Source organism: Camellia sinensis, chromosome 11 (genome assembly GCF_055761805.1).
Source record: "Camellia sinensis isolate YWXY chromosome 11, ASM5576180v1, whole genome shotgun sequence".
In the NCBI taxonomy this organism is placed as follows: Eukaryota; Viridiplantae; Streptophyta; class Magnoliopsida; order Ericales; family Theaceae; genus Camellia; species Camellia sinensis.
In genome coordinates this window covers 42,567,071-42,585,341 of record NC_138971.1, presented here as the reverse complement: position 1 = coordinate 42,585,341, position 18,271 = coordinate 42,567,071, and the positions used below count along the sequence as shown (strand labels likewise).

Sequence of the window (18,271 nt, the reverse complement as noted above, 5' to 3'; positions counted from 1 at the left end):
AACCATGTGGTTAAAATTCCAAGAAAGTTGGTCCAAGGGGTTCAACATTGGCTCGGAAAGAGGGGGTCAAAAGGGTCAATTTGAATTACTGGCCGGCCATGAACTTTTAGGGGCCTCCCATGTATGTACATCACAGATATGTGGTTCAAAGTTCGAGAAAAAAGGTCCAAGGGGTTCAACATTAGCCCGGAAGAAAGGGGTCAAAAGGGTCAGGTGACCTTAATGGCCGGCCACCAACTTTTAGGGGCCTCTCAGATGTGTAGATCACAGATATGTGGTTGAAAGTTGGCAACACTACCCCTAAGGTATTCAACATTAGCCCGGAAGTTGGAAAAACGGGCGCCGGGAGGCTCGGGAGGAGAGATAACTGGCTGCTGCAACAATTGCTGGCCTCCCATCCTTCAGTGACCTTCCCTGTGATAAAACAGAGGTACCTGCCAAAAATGAACGAAAACCGTTGCAAAACGAACGTTCCGAGGCCAAAACACGCGGTTCGGGGTCCCGAAAATGGGCTGTTAAGCACCGAAAATGGCAATCGGCCACGAAGTGGGTTTCTCAGCCCCCAGTGTCCCTCAAAAGGGAGAAAATAGGAAGTATGCCAAAAACCAGAGCAAACGGAGATGGTTAAGCGGTTCCGAACCGAGGCACACGGCCTGACGGCTCCGGAAACCGGGAACCGGACTCCGAAATGGGAAAAATGGCCTACGGCCACCAAATGTAGCCTACGGACATTGAGAGATGGTCTACGGGACCTCTCCCTCCCCTCAGGAAAAGGAACAGAGAAAACCGAGTCTGGTTCGCAAACCGAGGCAAGGCACAGAAAAGGGTTCAGGAGTCCGGAGGCAGGGCTCACGGCCGTAACTCCGAAACTTCTGAACAAGCGCATTATGCAACATCACCAAGCGCTCAATCGGTGACGTCTGAGTCTTAAGGTCGGTCAAAAATGGGGTGTCTACAGACTCCGGCTCCCGCAACAGCAAATCCACGGGGGCTCGATCGTCAAAGTCCGTAAAATGATAAAAAACTGCTCGCGGGAGGATTTGCGTCGAGGGGTCGTACCTCTCGGGAATAAAGGGGCGAATCCTCGGCGGCAGAGACATGATATCTAGATCACCTCCGGCACCTGGAGAACCTCCGTCATAGGGAAAGTGACCCGCCATATCAAGGTATTTGCAAAAAGGAGCAAAAATGAGCAAAATGAGCAAAAATTGGAAAAAGTCAACAAAAGTCAACTCCCGAGAAAATCTTCCAAATGTTGAGACAAACTTACCTCAAGTGGTGAAAATGAGAAAAGAAGCTCCGAAATCAAAATTTAATTGGTTCAAAGTGAAGAGAACTGAAAGTTTTCGCAAAACAACTTGGCGTGGGGCGTTGGAAAACGCGTATGGAGCGCAGATCTAAGAAAGAGAATGGTCTAGGAAGGAAGAGGAGGTGTTTTTGGATCTGAAGTTGTGAGAAAAAAGTGTTTGGCTTTGTATATTTAAAGAAATGGGTGTGAAAAGTCAAAATTGCCCCGGATTTGGGCTAGGTGGTCGGCCGGCCACCTTTTCTGGTAGGCCGACCACCCCCTGCACTCAAACCTGGTCGGTAGCCTCAAATAGTCCAAACCTGGTCGGTGGTGTTCCCAAGATGGTCTCCACGGTCTCTGCAATTTTGGTAGTGATCGGAGTCCCCGGTACCCAAGAAAGTACAAGAAAAGTGCACTTTTCGTCGCGAAATCCCTTCGTGGGAACTTCAACTCCAATTTTCAATGCGTGTTTCATCGTCACTCATCAAGAGCAAAATGTATCCTTTTTGAGCACATTGTGACCCTTCCGGGAGGTAAACCGGAGGTCGCGATTGAGTCGCACTCGTCAAAACTTGCATTTCTTTGCTCGTTGTTTCGTGTCAAACATGCATTCGAGTTTGCACTTATCCTGCATTGTTATGCACGTCACTTGCATTCTCATGCATACCACTTGCATTGTTGTGCACGTTTCATGGGTATTGTTATACCCTCACACTTAGTTTGCGTTGATACGCGCGTGTCTCTCGCATGCACTTTCCCATCGGCACCCTGTTTGTCTACGTTCGATATAGCGTTGAACATGTGTTGCTAATTATGCTATGCTTGTTAAGTTTCTCTCTTTTGCAGGCACGATATTGTATATACAGTTCATTTGAAGCTGGTGCAACCAGACGAATCGCGCAGGTATTGTATCTTCTCCGTGTGAGACGTGGCGAGAGTTGAATAATTCTCCGCATTCTTAAACTACATGAAATGTAGTTGTTGCTTTGCATTCTTGCTTAAAATTGTTGCGTATGTGCTTCATTACAGCTTGCTGCTTTGCATGATCATGAGTTACGTCCGGCTTTGTGCATATCATTTTGCATCTTGCCCCCTGCCAGCGGGCATGCCTGCGGGCACATCCTTGTTACCTTGCCTGTTTGTCTAAGTCTTCGGCCTTGTCAAAAATGGGTCGTCTCTGGGCTTTGACATTCACTCCCATCAATTACGACTTTCGAGTTCTGTCAAAGAGGGGCAACTGTAGACACCCCATTTTTGACCGACCTTAAGACTCAAATGTCACCAATTGAGCGCTCGGTGATGTTGCATATTATGCTCGTTCTGAGGTTGTGGAGTCTCGGCTGCGAGCCTTGCCTTCAGACTTTAGGGCTCTTTTGTGCTTTGCCTCAGTTTGTGAACCGGGTCCTGTTTTCTCTGTTTTCTCTTCCCGAAGGGAGTGAGAGGTCTCGTAGACCATCTCTCAGTGGCCGTAGGCTACGCTTCGTGGTTGTAGGCCATTTTTTCCGTTTGGAGCCCAGTTTTCGATTTTCGGAGCCGTCGGCCGTGTGCCTCGGTTCGGGACCGCTTAACTACTTCCGTTTGCTCCGATTTTTGGCACACCTTATTTCCTCCCTTTAGAGGGACACTGTGGCCCAGGAGACCACCTTTGTGGCCATACACCACTTTCGGTGCCTAACAGCCTGTTTTCGGGGTCTCGAAATGCGCGTTTTGGCCCCCGAACCTTCGTTTTGCATCCGTTTTGGTCCATTTTTGGTAGGGACCCTATTTTCATTGCTAAGGAGGTGGTAGGATGGTGGGAGGCCACCTTTTTCCCTGAAAAACTAGTTTTCTCTTTTTCTCTCTCCTAAAGTCGATTTTTTTGACAGAAAGCTGGTTTTTCTCACTTTTAAGCCACAATTTCTGGCTTTTCATACCACCATTGTGTCATGCTCATCTGGGAGGCCACCAATATGGGTAGGCCGACCAGTAATTCTTCTTGACCCTTTTGAACCTTGCTAAAAAGCTGGTTTTTCTCTCTCCTGGGTCACATTTTCTGGTTTTCCACCGCACAGCTGTGTTGCACTCATCTGGGAGGCCACCTCTCTGGGGTGGCCGGCCAGCATTTCTCCTTGAACCTTTTGGCACTTGGTCAGCCAACCAGGGGGAGTGACCGGCCGACCACCTTAATGGTCGGCCTACTTCCTGCTTTTTGGTCTCTTTGAGTGTAAGCCAGTTGTGCCAGCTAGAAGCCTCAAAAGTGATCCTCCATACACGTGTATGGAGGATCTTTGAGCTTGGTTTTTAGCTTCCTTAAGAAGCTTTAGATCCTCTCCTCTATAAAGGAGGGGCTGAGCTTCCATTGCAAAGGGTTGAACAACTTTGAAGGCTTACAACTCTCTCTCTCTCTCTCTCTCTCTCTATATCTCTACACTTGAGCCTCCAAACCCTAGTTTTCTTAGACCATTTGCACTAAAACCCTTAGCACCACACCTCCTCCATCCATTCCAGAACTTTGGAACTAATTTGCAAGGGTTGAAGGTTCATCAACTTGGTCCAGAAGCCCCAGCTTTGCTGCTCTTCAAGGGTAAGCTCCTATTTCCCTTAAACTTACATTTTTTTGCTCCATTGATTATCCTTACTTGAAAGTATTTCTGGACTTTGTCATAAACTAAAAAGTGTCATATTTTGAGCTCCTCTTGAATATTGATTAAGGACACTTTTCTTTTTGAGGTCTCCTACATCCTTGTATGCTTTATCCCTCTTTGTAGGCCTATTTTGCATCATATCTTAGTCCTACTTGTGAGCATTTTTGAGATTTTTCATAAACTAGAAAAAGTTTCATTTTGAGCTTATAAACATGTTTACTTAAGGTCATGTCTCTGTTTGGGGTCATCTCCCCCCTTTCATGCTTTATTTCTTCATGTTTTGAGCTATGCATGTGAGTATTTGCATTGGCCTTAGTTTGGCCTCTTAGCCACTGAAATCCAGTGAATTTTCAATGGCTTGGATGTGTTTTTGAGAGCTAAAATCAGAGTGGGGTGACCCCCTCTCTCCTTGTTTTGTTTGTTGGCCCTTTTGGCCTTCCAAAGGGCCCCTCACTTGCATGTCGTGAAGTCACTTTTTGGGCCCAATTCAGTGAGTTTCAAGGTCTACCCTAGCTCTGTTCAGGGCATTTTTGACCATATTTTGTGTCCATAATACATGTGTAGAACAATTCCATTCAAGGCCTTTTGAAGGGGCCTTTCTTTGTATGCTTCATTGACCCATTTTAGGGCCAATTTGGTGAGTTTTAGGCTTGTCATAATTGATTTCCAAAGTTGGTTTTGCCATGTTAGGTGTCCTTGTTGTATGTGTTGAGTAATCTCTTGCATGGCCCTTCAAAGGAGCTCATCATTTTTGCATGCGTTGGATGCATTTTAGTGGTTATTTGGGGCTTATTTGACATATCATTTTCCTATTTTTGGTTGGTTCGAGGACCCCTCTTATGCTTCATGTACATGCCATGTAAACCATGCTTACTAGCCTAGGTTGCGTGTTGTTTTGGCCCTTCATGTTGGCACTTTTTGGCCATGCTTTGAACTAACATTGTGCTTATTTTGGACTACCCTAGCTCTGTTTTTGGGCCTTGTGGTCGAATGATGTCTGTTTTGCATACTTGTAGTTCAATGCATTTGCCTAGCTTCGAGTTTTGAGTTTCATTGCATGCATATACTGAGGTGTGTTCATGTTTTGAGCCTATTATTCACCATATTTCAGAGCTTCAAATTGCGTGTTTGTATGCCATCTTTCATCCCTTGCCATGCTTTGGTAGAGTGGTATTTCATGCCTTAGGTTCGGTCCTTGGCATTCGTGCGCGTTTGCATGCATTTCGGTTGTTTCATTTTCATCGCATGGCCACTGATGTGAGTGTGGCTGAGGTCCACTCACATTGGTATAAGTCCATCTTGCATCGAGCATGCCATGTAGTTCGTGTTGTTGCATGTTTAGCCTTTGCATTGCGTATGCTAGGTTGTTAGGAGCATTGTGCATGCCATGATATGTCATTTCTCGCATTGTGTATGCTAGGTTGATAGTCGCATTGAGTATGCCTTAGTTCATGAGCATTGCGCATGCCATGTAGTGTTAGCATTGTATATGCTAGGTGCATGTTTGCATTTTATCCCTTGCATGCTTGGATCACTTGGTTGCATTACACTTAGGATTGCATGCTAGTCACATTTGCATGTGCCATGCATTGCTTGTTACATTGTGCTTGGAGTAGCGTTTAGTCCAAGCATGGGAAACGAGGGACGTTTCGTACTCCAAGTGACGAAACGTGCCTCGATTCTTGGTCGCCAACATTCCGGATTTCCCATGATGGAGTTTAGGCCTTAAGTGTGTATTTGTGCATTCATGTCACATTAAAACGTACAATTCGACTCCTCAGCCATCATGCATTGAGATGCGTAGTTGATGGCCCGAGGACCGAGGGCCACACTCCTTAGAGCTTGTGCAAGGACGGAGAGGAGTGGTCACACACACATATGTTGAAAATACCTTGCTTTCTCTCCTTTTTGCCTTTGTTGCAGAAAAACCAGAGTCTGGGGGCAGAAAGTGGTCGGCCGACCAGGTTTCCGTGTAGGCCGACCACCTTTTTTGGTTTCCACCATAAGGGGTGGTCGGCAAGGGTTTTCCAAGCCAATACCTGGTCGGTGGCCTTCCCAAGGTGGAGTTTCAGCCTTCTGGAGCTTTGTGTAAGTTTCTGAAGTCAGTTGTAAACAAAGGCGAGACGAGGCATCGCGATGGAATTTATCGACAAAGCGCATCGAGCATGCATGCATCCATTATCATCCAAAACAGAGCCGAGGCAGTCACATTCATTTAATTTATTTTTACTTAGCTAATTTGTTAATTAGTTAGTGGTTGTGTAATAATTAATTGTAATTCATTATTCATTCGGATTGTATTACTTTCGGACTGTATATTTTTTATTCGGACCCTCCGAGCGAGGGCACAATTGTAATAAGTGTGCGTGCGCGTGATGTATGTCTTCCAACCCCACGTCTTTCTCCCTTTTATTTACCAGCTTATGATGGTTAGATTAGGGCATGTTTCAATTAACATACTATGCTCGCATGTTTGCATCCATTCATCTGTCTTGCATGTACCGGGCTCGGCGCATCATATTAACTGCATTTGTATTTCAATTCCGAGTTGAATACTTGTTAGCTGTAGCATTTCACATGTCATTTTAGAACAGCCGAGCCTATTGTAGTTGCATTTTTGCATGTGTTGCATTAGGCACTTCTGTATAGTTAGGATCATGTATTGATTTCTAACTAGTTTCTGTTTTGGCTTAAAGTACTCAGTAAGTGTTTATGCTTTAGCATCCCCACATGTGTGTGAGTAACTGCCATGATACCATGCTTACCATGAGGCTAATTGCTTATGTGCTATACCTGCCTGAATGCCTGTGGGTGAAGGTTAGGTTATTTGGATTGGAACAATTCATCAATTATGAGTTTTAAGTCCACTTGAGAGTGGCAAATCATCTTGCTTTTCTAAGCTCACCTGAGGGTGGCAAATCCACATTTTAGCCTACTTGCGTGTAGCAAACCGTTTTCAAAATAAACATGAGATGTTTCGTTCCAATTCAGGCGACCCAGTCTATACTTGTATGCTGTGCGCATCACATAGATAATCTAGGCTAATAACCAAAATAAGAACGCATAATGTTTTCAAAACAAGATATCATGGTTAGTAGAGGCCGATCTTTGATCAGGCGAGCGGGGGTGCTCACGAAGTGACCTTCCCCAATCGTACCCAAGTTCCCGAGCCGAGGCAACTTTGGTGATGACGGACACGTGGCCTTAGGCAACGAGTCAGGGTTTCCTAAATTCCCCAAAATAAAATATTTAAGTGGCGATTATGTATCTGGCAAAGCAGTCCATGTTTGGCACTTCTTTCAAAAAATCTGTTTTCAAAAACGATTTGCCGGATTTAGACTCTTTAATGATTCATCAGTCTTGCATTGCACTCCGCGAGATTAGATACAAGACCGTGACAATTGAGTCCGAACTGTAGTGAGGTCCAAGGGCGCGTCTACAATATGCATGCTTCGATTTATTATTAATTTTAGCAATAATATTTTTATAATCATTATAATATGACACTAAATTGAGTGTAGTATTTATATTACCTGCCATTATGACAAAGTGCATAGACTAAAAGCAATTTTAGAATTTTGTTGAATCGTTCGGTCTATTAAATAAATATATTTATTTGACTGTATTATGTTAGAGAAATATGGTTTTACCTTGTCTAATTATGTATACTTATTTTCTATTATTGTTGATATTTATATTTTTTCATAATTTAAATTTAATATCATGATATAATTTTATGACATTGAATATTAAATATTGAAGTGGTTAATTCATATTAAGTGTAATTCTTATTGACCATCATATGAGATACTTATGATTGTTATATTGCATAATTTGATATATATATATATATATATATTCGTGGTCGTCTAGAGTTATTATTATTATTATTATTATTATTATTATTATTATTATATTGGTAATTTCAATCGCATAAAAGAAATTCTAGAAATCATAAATAGTGATTTCATTAAAATAGTGATTGAATTAATGATAATTAAATAAACTCATATTAGTGAATAAAGAATGTTGTTGGTTAGTTCCATATTCATAGGGTTTACTACTTTAGTATCTGCCAAAGTGGCCTAGATTTGTAAAACTTATAAATATAGAACTACATAAAAGATTTGTTAAAAGTGTAACATTAAGGTTGATAATATTCTCAATTGTAGTTATAATTAGGATATTGAGACTAGCCTAAAGGAGAGTCACTTTCAAATAATTATGAACTGGGTAGGGTAATGTAACTTATGTAATTTGACAAATTAGAATTGAATACCCAAAGGTAACATGACTAACTGAAAGTTGCATAAATTACTTTAGACCTACATAAGTGATTCTTGATAAGTGGACAATAGATATACCTAAGTTTTGCGCAAAGGAAAGACTTATGTGATATCAATAGTTCATCATTATAATTCTCAAAACTTTAATATGTATATTGTTTATGTCTATTTCCGTGTTACTTATGAGACCTTATGTTAATACCTCTTAAGATTTGTCAAAGAAATAGTTTGCTATCTAAGTTGGTTGGACTTAGAAGGGATGCTTTATTGACTCCTTCAACTTTCAAGGGATCTTATTTGGTTATTGACCAAAGGACTCTTTAGTGACATTACCCTAACCCTTAAAGTAAAATTTGGGGGCGTCACATGTTCTATCTTATTTCAATGATAGTTCCCACCTCATTACACTCTCTTGCATTGAGCATCCCTCTACTTATTGGCACTGTCATGGCTGAATTGACAATAATGAAATATGATGACAACCGAGGAGTTCAAGATCACATCCTCAATATGGCGGACAAAGCTGCAAAGCTTAAAACTTTAGGGATGCAAGTTAATGAAACTTTTCTCGTGCAGTTTATTCTCAACTCACTTCCATCACAGTTCGGCGCATTCAAAATTCACTATAAGACCAATAAAGATAAGTGGAGTTTGAATGAGCTGACTATTATGTGTGTTCAAGAGGAAGTGAGATTGAGGGAGAAAGGACGTCAAACTGTATTGGTTGTAACTCATGGAGCTATAAAGGAAAAGAAGGGTAATTTTGTAAAATCAAAGAAAAATCCACCCAAGAAAAAGAATGAATCTGGGGAAGAAAATAAGGCTTAGAATAGTTTCACTGTCAAGTGCTACTTTTGTGGCAAGAAGGGACATGTAAAAAAAGACTGCAGCAAGCAAAAAACTTGGTTCGAAAAGAAATGTAAGAAATTTTCTATTGTTTGTTATAAATCAAATCTTGCTGAAGTATCTTCTAACACTTGTTGGATTGACTCTGGGGCCACAACCCACATTATAAATTCCATGCAAGGATACCTCTCAGCTAGAAAATCGAAGGAACGTAAAAGATTTGTCTATATAGGGAACCATCTCAAAGCTGAAGTCATAGCTGTAAGAACCTATCGACCGATCTTAGAGACGGGTCATCAGATGAATCAAGAAGACACTTTTTCTGTTCCTTATTCTAGGAATTTAGTTTCGTTATCCAAATTAGATCATGTTGGATATTCAGTTTTATTTAGTTGTGGAAAACTCAATTTAATGTTTAATTCAATAATGATTGGTTCTGGTAATTTATGTGATGGTTTATATAAAATTACCTTAAATCATGAGTTTGCACAATCATTAGTAACTCTGCATTCGAGTATTGGTTTAAAACGTGGTCTAATCCTCAATCTTGTGGCATAGACGGTTGGGACATATCTCTAGAAATAAAATTGAAAAATTGGTAAAGAATGGGATTTTAGAAAACCTAGACTTCACTGATTTTGAGATATGTGTGGATTGTATTAAAAGAAAGCAAACCAAACACACTAAGAAAGGTGCCACAAGAAGTAATGAGCTTCTTAAGATAATTCATACAGATATTTGTAGGCCACTCAACATCCCATGTCTTAGTGGTGAAAAATATTTCATCACATTTATAGATGATTTCTCACGTTATGAATATATGTATCTAATTCATGAAAAGTCTCAAACTGTTGACATCCTTAAGGTGTACATAACTGAAGTCGAGAGACAATTAGATAGAAATGTTAAAATAATGAGATTAGACAAGGGTGGTGAGTATTATGGTAAATATGATGAGTCAGGCCAAAATCATTGCCCATTTGCCAAATTCTTATAAAATAAAGGCATTCGTGCTCAATATACAATGCCTGGTACACCACAGCAGAATGGAGTTGCTAAAAGGCATAATCGTACACTTAAAGATATGGTTAGGAGTATGTTAAGTTACTCAATTGTACCCATTTCACTGTGGGGTAAAGCTTTAAAGACTACAATGTATATCCTAAATATGGTTCCTAGTAAGGCGGTCCCAACAACACCTTTTGAGTTGTGGATTGCTTGGAAACCTAGTTTGAGACACTGTAGACACCCTATTTTTGACCGTCCTCAAGACTTGGACGTCACCGTTTGAACACTCGGTGATCATCCTTGTTTGTGTTCGTCTTGAGTTTCCGAAGGTCTCGGCTACGCGCCCTGCATCAGGATCTCTCAACTCAGCTGTTTTGTGTCTGGTTTTGCACCAAACACTTGTGTTTTTGCTTTGGAGGGCAGGGAATGGCTTGTTGGCCATCCCCACACCTCACCGACCATGGCTTGAGGCTACCGGCCATTGGTTTGTTGCCATCGGCCAAATGTTTGGTCGACTGGCACTCTTTGTGGTCAACCGGCCATCCTTTTTGGTCAAATAGCATTTTTGGCTGGCCAACCACTGTACATCTGCTTTTGCAAATATCTTTATGCCAGTTGTGCTAGCTGGCATATACTTTGCTCCCCTCTATACACATGTATGGAGGGATTTCACTCTTGCTTAGCTTGTTTTGGAAGCTTTGCAAGAGTGAATCTCTATAACAGGGAGCCTCTTCTCTCTCCATTAGGGTCAGAAAAAAAAAGCTCCAGAGGTCTGGTTTTTAGTGTTAGAAGTGTGTGTCTATTCTATCTCTATACCTCCCTCTCTTGTGAGTTAAGTGTGTGTTTGTTCTTACTATTGCACACAAACACCTACCATTACACCTTTCCTTAGTTGTTGAGGCATTAGAGGGTTGATCTTGGACTTTTTGAGCTGGTTTTGATCCAAGAAGAGGTCTGATCTTGTGATCTTGGAAGTGTTCTTCAAGGGTGAGTGTCCTTGCCCTTTATTCCCCATTTTTGCATAGCTTTTTTGACTATCTTGCAAATATTTTTAGACTTTGCATATAACATATAAAAGTTCTATTTTTACCTGTTTAAAATAGTTGTTTAAGGTTTCTTTGAGCTTTGGGGTTGTTTGACCCCTCTTAGGCCTTGTTTGGCCCCCATTTTGTGCTATTTTGGTGAGCTCCGGGACCACCTTGTTTGGGCCTCCTCACCACTGAAATCTTGAGAGATTTCAGTGGTGGGGATGGTGCTTTAAGGTCCTAAGAATGAGAGGGTCATCCCCTCTCCTTGTTGCCTTCAATATGTGTCATTATAGCCTCATGTGTGAGCATCATTTTTAAGTGCATGTTGGCCATGTATTAAGTGTTATTTGGTAGTATTTTGCCATATATTACCTTTGTTTTTACTTGGTTTAGACACACCATGCTTTCCTTGCATACATGTCTTGTAATGCCATGATTTGCCTTAACATGTGTCTAGCATTTAGCCTAATATGCTTACTTGTTTTGGCCTAGCTTTGTGAAGTTTTTGTGCTTGTCTAAGCATGCTTAAGTTCTATTTTTGGTTGTTTTGGTCGACCATGACATGCTTAGTATAGCCACCTTGCATTTTGGCTTGTTAGCCTTGAGTGTGTGAGTGTGGAGCATGCTTTACTTGCTTTGTTTCAGTGGTTTGGAACCATTTGCCATGCCATTTCAGTCCTCATGGTATGCTTGTATGCTTGCATTTGATGCCCCTTTAATGTGTTAAGAGGTCGTTGTTTCATGCCCCATGTTTGTGCTATTGTGTATGCCTCTAGGATTAGGTCATTTAGATGCCATCTAAGTGGTTCTTGGGCCTTACTTTTGCATGATTTAGGACTGTTTTGATTCATTTTGGTCATTTGCTGCATATGTCATATGGCCATGGTTTAAGTCTTTGGGTTTGGTTGCATGTCTTGCTTGCATTGACAATTTGATTTGGCATCATCTTCCACAGGTTTTCCAAGTTTATAATGCATACCATATGCCCATGTTTTTCCTCTTTTAAGTATACTTAAAAGTTGTCTCTATGTGTCTAAGTGTTGGTCCATTTGCATGCATGTGTGCATGTGCATTTGTCCTTCATTTCCATAGCATGTTGGCCACTGTTTTGGGCCTAGTATAGAGCTGCCCAAATTAGTCTAAGTCCACCCCCACTCTTTACATGTTGTTACATGTCTTACACTTTGCATGCTTTGATTGCATCATGTCTTGCATGTCCATTAGCCTTGTATGTTGTTGCATACTTGGCCCATCACATGCTTGTTTGTGTACTTCAACATCCATATTACATCTTGTATGTTTGTTGGCTAGACTTGATGCTTCATGCCGTGTGTTTGTTTGCATTGTCATGTTGCATACTAGCTCACATGCCTAGGTTGCATGGCATTGGCATGCATGCTTTGCCTCTTGAATTGAGTATGATAGAGGTTGAGCTCATTGTTTGTTTGTGTGCATGTCATTCTACATTGAAAATGCATACTTGGTTCTTGGGCCATCACGCATTGAAATGCGCAATTGGTGGTCCGAGAATCGAGTACCATGCCCCTTTGAGTCATAAACATGATAAGGGATGCGTTGGTGCACACATTAGCTTGAAATACATTGCCATGCCTTGTTTTGCCCTCTGCTACTGTCAAAACAGGTTCTGCAGGAAGACTTGGCCGGTCGACTACATGGAGTGCCGACCGACCAATTATTGATGGCTGAGAGCTCAACAAATGGTCGATGACCATCCGGACATGGTCAGTGGGGTTTCCACTTGGTCGATGGTGATCCACAGTGTCCATGGAGCATACCTTGGGAGTTATGCAATTTTCAGAGGAGCAGAGCAGGGGAAACAGAGGCAAACTTGTGCATGGTGGTGGGTTTCCGAGCGGAACCGAGCGCGCATGCATTGGGCCCTCTTCCCGAGGCTTCTTTTACTACTTAATTAGCTTAGTTAATTTGCTTAACTAGTTAATTGTTTGTAATATTTAATTAGCTTGATAGTTAGTTAAATTGTATTATTCTTTCGGTCCCTCCGAGCGAGGGCAAATTTGTAATAAGTGTGGGTGCGTATGTGCATGTCTTCCAACCCCCATTTCTTTCTCCCTTTTACTTACCTGCTTTGATGGTTAGTACTAGGGCATATTTAATTTAGCATCCTCATGCTATGCATGCGTGCATCGTTCATCAGTATTGCATACACCAGGCTCGGCGCATCATACTAACTGCATAGTATTTCAAATCAAACTTGAATACATGTTATCTGTCGCATCTCACATGCCATTCATAGATTAGCCGAGCCTATTCTAGTGACATTTTGTATGAGATACATTAGCCACCTTAACATGAATTAGGATCATGCATATGATTACTAACTAGTTCACTGTTTTGGCACGGAGTACGATGTAAGTATTTATGGATTTAGCATCTCGCATGAGTGTGAATGTTAACGTGATAGCATGTTTACCATGTGGCTATATGCTTATGTGATATAACTGCATGAATGCCTGTGGGTGAAGGTTGGATTGTTTGAATTGGGATAATTCATCGAAATCCGTATTTTAGCCTACTCGCGAGTAACAAAATTCAAACCATTTTCCAAACAAATGGAAATGCGATGCTTAGTTCCGACTTAGGCAATTTAGTCTATACTTTTTTTGCTGTACTCATCACATAGTAATTCTAGGCTAATAACCGGTATAAGAACACATAATATTTTCAAAACAAGATATCATGGTTAGTAGAGGCCGATCTTCGGATCGGGCGAGAGGGGGTGCTCATAGCTGATCTTCCCCAATCGTACCCAAGTTCCCAAGCCGAGGCAACTTTGGTGATGACGGACACGTGGCCTTAGGCAAACGAGTCAGGGTTTCCTAAATTCCCCCATAAAGAATATTTAGGTGGTGACTCTGTATCTGGCAAAGCAGTCCATATTTGGCACTTCTTTACAAAAATCTGTTTTCCAAAACGATTTGCCGGATTTGGACTCTTTGGTGATTTATCAATCTCACATTGCACATTGTGAGATCAGATTAAGAACCGACACAAATGGAGTCCGAACTATAGCGTGGGGCCCACGGGCGCGCCTACAGACACTTACATATTTGGGGTTGTCTAATAGAGGCAAGAATCTTCATCCTACAAAAGAAAAAGTTGAACTCAAGAACAACATTTGGATATTTCATTGGTTGTCCTAATCATAGTACGAGGATAGTGGAGACCAATGTTTTGAAACCCGGATCGGTGAGCGAACCGGAAAAGGGACCGGGTGGACGGGTCACCGGTTCAACCGCCGGGTCGAAGCGGTCGAACCGTGACGTCATAATTACATCATAAATATATTAAAATATATATATATATATTAAAAATATAAATGTAAAAATGAAAAAAAAAATTAAATTCAACAAAATAATAGAATTTTCAAATATCACTCACAATGAAATTGTAATTTGCAATAATAATGTGGCATACTTTATTTTATTTGTTGAAGACCATTCTCTAAATGGGTTGCGCAACACTTTTGACAAGCAAAAATTACTGCAAAATCTACACATATATCAAAGTTAGAAAATAGAACATATTATAAATACAATCATAATAATGAAAATAATAAAAGCATTATACTAAAAGCAATTAATATTACCTATTTGTCAAATAAAAACACAAACATAATCACATAAAAATACTATAGTTTACTACATCAATTAAGAATCAAATGTCAAACACAAACATAAACCAAGCAAGCATAGAGATAAGATCTATAATTCCAAATCTTAAAACACAATAATGAGCATTCATCCTTCCTAAATGAAAGTAGATAAATAAATATAAAAAAAAAAAAAATTTGAAAACCAATCCACTACAAACAAACACATCATGCCACAAAAACATTGTTTTTTTGCCTAATTCCTTAGCAAACCCTCCATTAGCCAAGCATCGCCATCCTCATTTTCATTGTTGCTTGTGCCAACTCCACCACTTTGAGCATTAGATCTATCATCCATGTTGACATCACCAAATGATCCAAGGTCAATATCATCTCCAACCTCTAGGACCACATCATCCTCGTCATCTTCTACAATGGTTACAACAAAATCAATAAGTAATCAATTTAATAATAACAAAAACATTGTTATATAATAATGAAATAATTAATTACTAACCATCACGTAGACCATTACATTGACTCTTATTTTATGGAGCCGGAATTTCTTGATAAGGCATTTGTTCCAACTCATCAAAATCAAGAAAATGAGGCTCTTCTTCATCTTCAACAATCCAAAACTCGGTTTTGTCAATATTTTCAATGTCAACCGGATCGTAGTTCTTCATTTTGTTGAAATGCCTATAATTTTCACTTAAAAGTAAGACTACTTGAATAAATATTCTATTAGAAAATGCATGACAAGGTAAATGGTTCATTTACCTATTCTTCAACCGCAAATTATAATGAATATATACAAGATCATTAAGCCTTTGATGTTCCAATCTGTTCCCCTTCTTCGTATGTATACGTTCAAAAACACTCCAATTCCTTTCATATCCAGAAGAGCTACTAGTTTGGCTAAGAATTCTAATAGAAAACTTTTGCAAATTTGGAGCACTATGGCCAAATAACCTCCACCATTCATCTTATTATTAAAAGAAAAGAAGAAATAAATAAATTAGATCTAATATTACACTTAAAGAATTACTAAGCAATCATAATGAAAAAAAAAAAAAAATCAACTTTAATACATAATTTTACCTGGTTGTGTTGTCTTGGATGTAATAGTAGCAAGCTCTCTTCTAAAACTTTCTAATTGATCTCGAAACAATCTTGCTTCATTCAAGAGTTTTGTCTTGCTACATGTAGCTTTTGTTTCTATCACATCAAGCATGCTTGCCATAACCTCTGGTTTTTTGCAAAATGATGATTGATCATATTGAAAAGTCGGATTCAACCAATAAGCCACAGCATGGATATTTTTGCGTAATGTCCTATCCCAACGATCTTTGATAATACTTGTATAAGGCTTGTACAATCGTTTTTTCTTCATGAAAACATTCTTAATTGCTATTCTTTCCCTGTACATGCCCTCGTATACATATCCCATTGAAGGTTTTTTATCTCCATCAACAATACGCAACAATCTCATGAGTGGCTCAACAATCTTAACAATGATCAAGCAATCATTTGAAAACTTACTATCTAAAATGATAGCAACAACTTCTTTTGCTTTCTTGTCTTTTGCATGCCTTGAATCAACAAAATCCTTACTTGTCACTAAGGCTTTCAAATCATGCATATGTTTTTGAATACTATGCAATGCAATGAAAGTAATGGCAAAACGGGTTGCTCCTGGGCGCACAATTTCAGTCCATCCCTTCCTTTTCCTCAACCAAGCTATCAACCATGGGCGATTGTAAATAAATCTTGTCACACTTGATGCTCTAGAGGCAAGCTCTTTTACATGATTCAACTTGGAAATATCACTTAACACTAAGTTCAAACAATGTGCTTCACAAGGAGACCAATTAATATTCTTATAAGTTTGACTAACAAGTCTTCCAGCAGCAACATAATTTGCCCCATTATCTGTCACCATGTGCACAATATTGCTCACTCCCACCCACTCAATAATTTCTTCAAACAATTTAAAAAGAAGAGGAGCATCTTTTACAACATCAGAGGCATCAATGGATTTAACAAAAGTGATTCCTCTAGGACAATAGACAAGAAAATTAATGAGAGTTCTATGTCTACCATCAGTCCAACCATCACTCATAATTGTACACCAAGTATTAGCCCAAGTACTCTTTATAGAGTCAATAAACAATTGAAGCTCTTTCTTTGAGTCATTCAATAACGGAACTCGAACTTCATGGTAAGTAGGAACTTTATATCCTGGACCAATGGCGATTGCAGTATCAAACATGGGCTGAAAGATATGGAATTGACAACATTCATTGGAACACATGTATCATACAAAAATTTTGCCACAATCATATGTGCCATATGTACAGCTTCTTTAGTAGCAAGGGCGCTTTTGATAGTTGGTTGAGAGCCCGGAGTGGTCTTTAGTGCAAAAAAATTATCAATTTTTGTAGATTCCTTTTCTTTTCCTCTTTCTCTTTGTGTCATTGTTGCTTTACTTTTATTCCTACTACCACCACCTTCATTAATTAAGATGCCCTTATTGCGTTGTGGAATTATTTCTTCAATTTCAACATCATCCTCAAACTCAAAAACAACCCGACCAAAGGGATTAGATTCCTCACTTCGTTTATTTTTCTCAATAATTGCTTTCAAAGCCTCTTCTATTCGATACCTAACATCACCTGGAACTTTCTTACATGGCCCAACCTCACCAGACTTTCCTGCAAGATGTTGCTTCATTTTATTAATCCCTCCACCTTTGATAGTTTTCCCACAATACAAATATGTTAAAGTTTTCTTCCCATCGGAAGCTCACGCCTCAGTTACATGGTCCCATGCTGGATCAGATTTACCTCTTGTTGATGATGGGGCATTAGAGAGTGCTGTTGAATTATGGCCAGATGAATCCATTTCACTTAAAACAGCACTATATAATACATTTACTAATATTTGTAATCATAAATTTATTATAAAAAAATTGCATGAAATTAGAATTTTATTATTCTATTCTAATCACTATATTATACATTTACTAATATTCTATTCTATTCTAATCAGAATTTATTATAAAAAATTGCATGAAATTGCACTATATAATCACTAGCTTTGTAACATTTCCAATATTCTATTCTAACAATTTGTTTTGCCCCATTACAAGGACTCATCTAAGAAGCATAAATTTTTTTTTTTTTTTTTTGTTTCACCTGCAATTGAGCCCACGTTGGTGGCCTCACTCATTATTGACGAGGAAGGAACAAATCAACAACCAGTAGCTCAACATTTTTTTTTGTTCATATATATATATTTCTGTTTCAGCTACATTTTTTTTTTTCAGCTGCAATCTAAGCATTGCTATGAGAACTGAAACAAACAAAATTTCATCCTAAAATTTATATATATTCGTAATGAAAAGCCAAGATAGATACCCACAAAATAAAATTTCATCATAAACAAACAAAGAAGAATATAAAGCTCTACATCTACTCACACCAGAAAAAAAATAAAAAAAATAAAAAAAGATTAAAAAAAACCAGCAAGCAAGAGAAGCAAAAAAAGGCGAAGATGAA

At 39.5% G+C, this 18,271-nt stretch overlaps 2 protein-coding genes across 2 annotated transcripts; one reads left to right on the top strand and one right to left on the bottom strand.

The window, feature by feature from the left end:
* Positions 1-8,645: 8,645 nt before the first annotated feature.
* Positions 8,646-9,026, top strand: LOC145802293 (uncharacterized). Its single transcript, XM_082894981.1, has one exon. The coding sequence runs from the start codon at positions 8,646-8,648 to the stop codon at positions 9,024-9,026; it is 381 nt and encodes a 126-aa protein (XP_082751107.1).
* A 6,233-nt stretch (positions 9,027-15,259) lies between these two features.
* LOC114263158 (uncharacterized) lies at positions 15,260-17,615 on the bottom strand. Its single transcript, XM_082894980.1, has 5 exons — positions 17,558-17,615; positions 17,070-17,461; positions 15,813-16,986; positions 15,492-15,696; positions 15,260-15,410 (listed from the first exon to the last, which is right to left on the bottom strand). Exons 1-5 carry the CDS (start codon positions 17,613-17,615, stop codon positions 15,260-15,262), a joined length of 1,980 nt encoding a protein of 659 aa, XP_082751106.1.
* Between the last annotated feature and the right edge of the window lie 656 nt (positions 17,616-18,271).

Coding starts and splice junctions, on each gene's coding strand:
- LOC145802293 (XM_082894981.1), top strand. CDS start 8,646: ATGGCTGAATTGACAATAATGAAATATGATGACAACCGAGGAGTTCAA.
- LOC114263158 (XM_082894980.1), bottom strand. CDS start 17,615: ATGGATTCATCTGGCCATAATTCAACAGCACTCTCTAATGCCCCATCA. Junction 17,462..17,557: donor TGCCCCATCATCAACAAGAG/GTAAATCTGATC, acceptor AAACTATCAAAG/GTGGAGGGATTAATAAAATG. Junction 16,987..17,069: donor CCCTTGCTACTAAAGAAGCT/GTACATATGGCA, acceptor CATATCTTTCAG/CCCATGTTTGATACTGCAAT.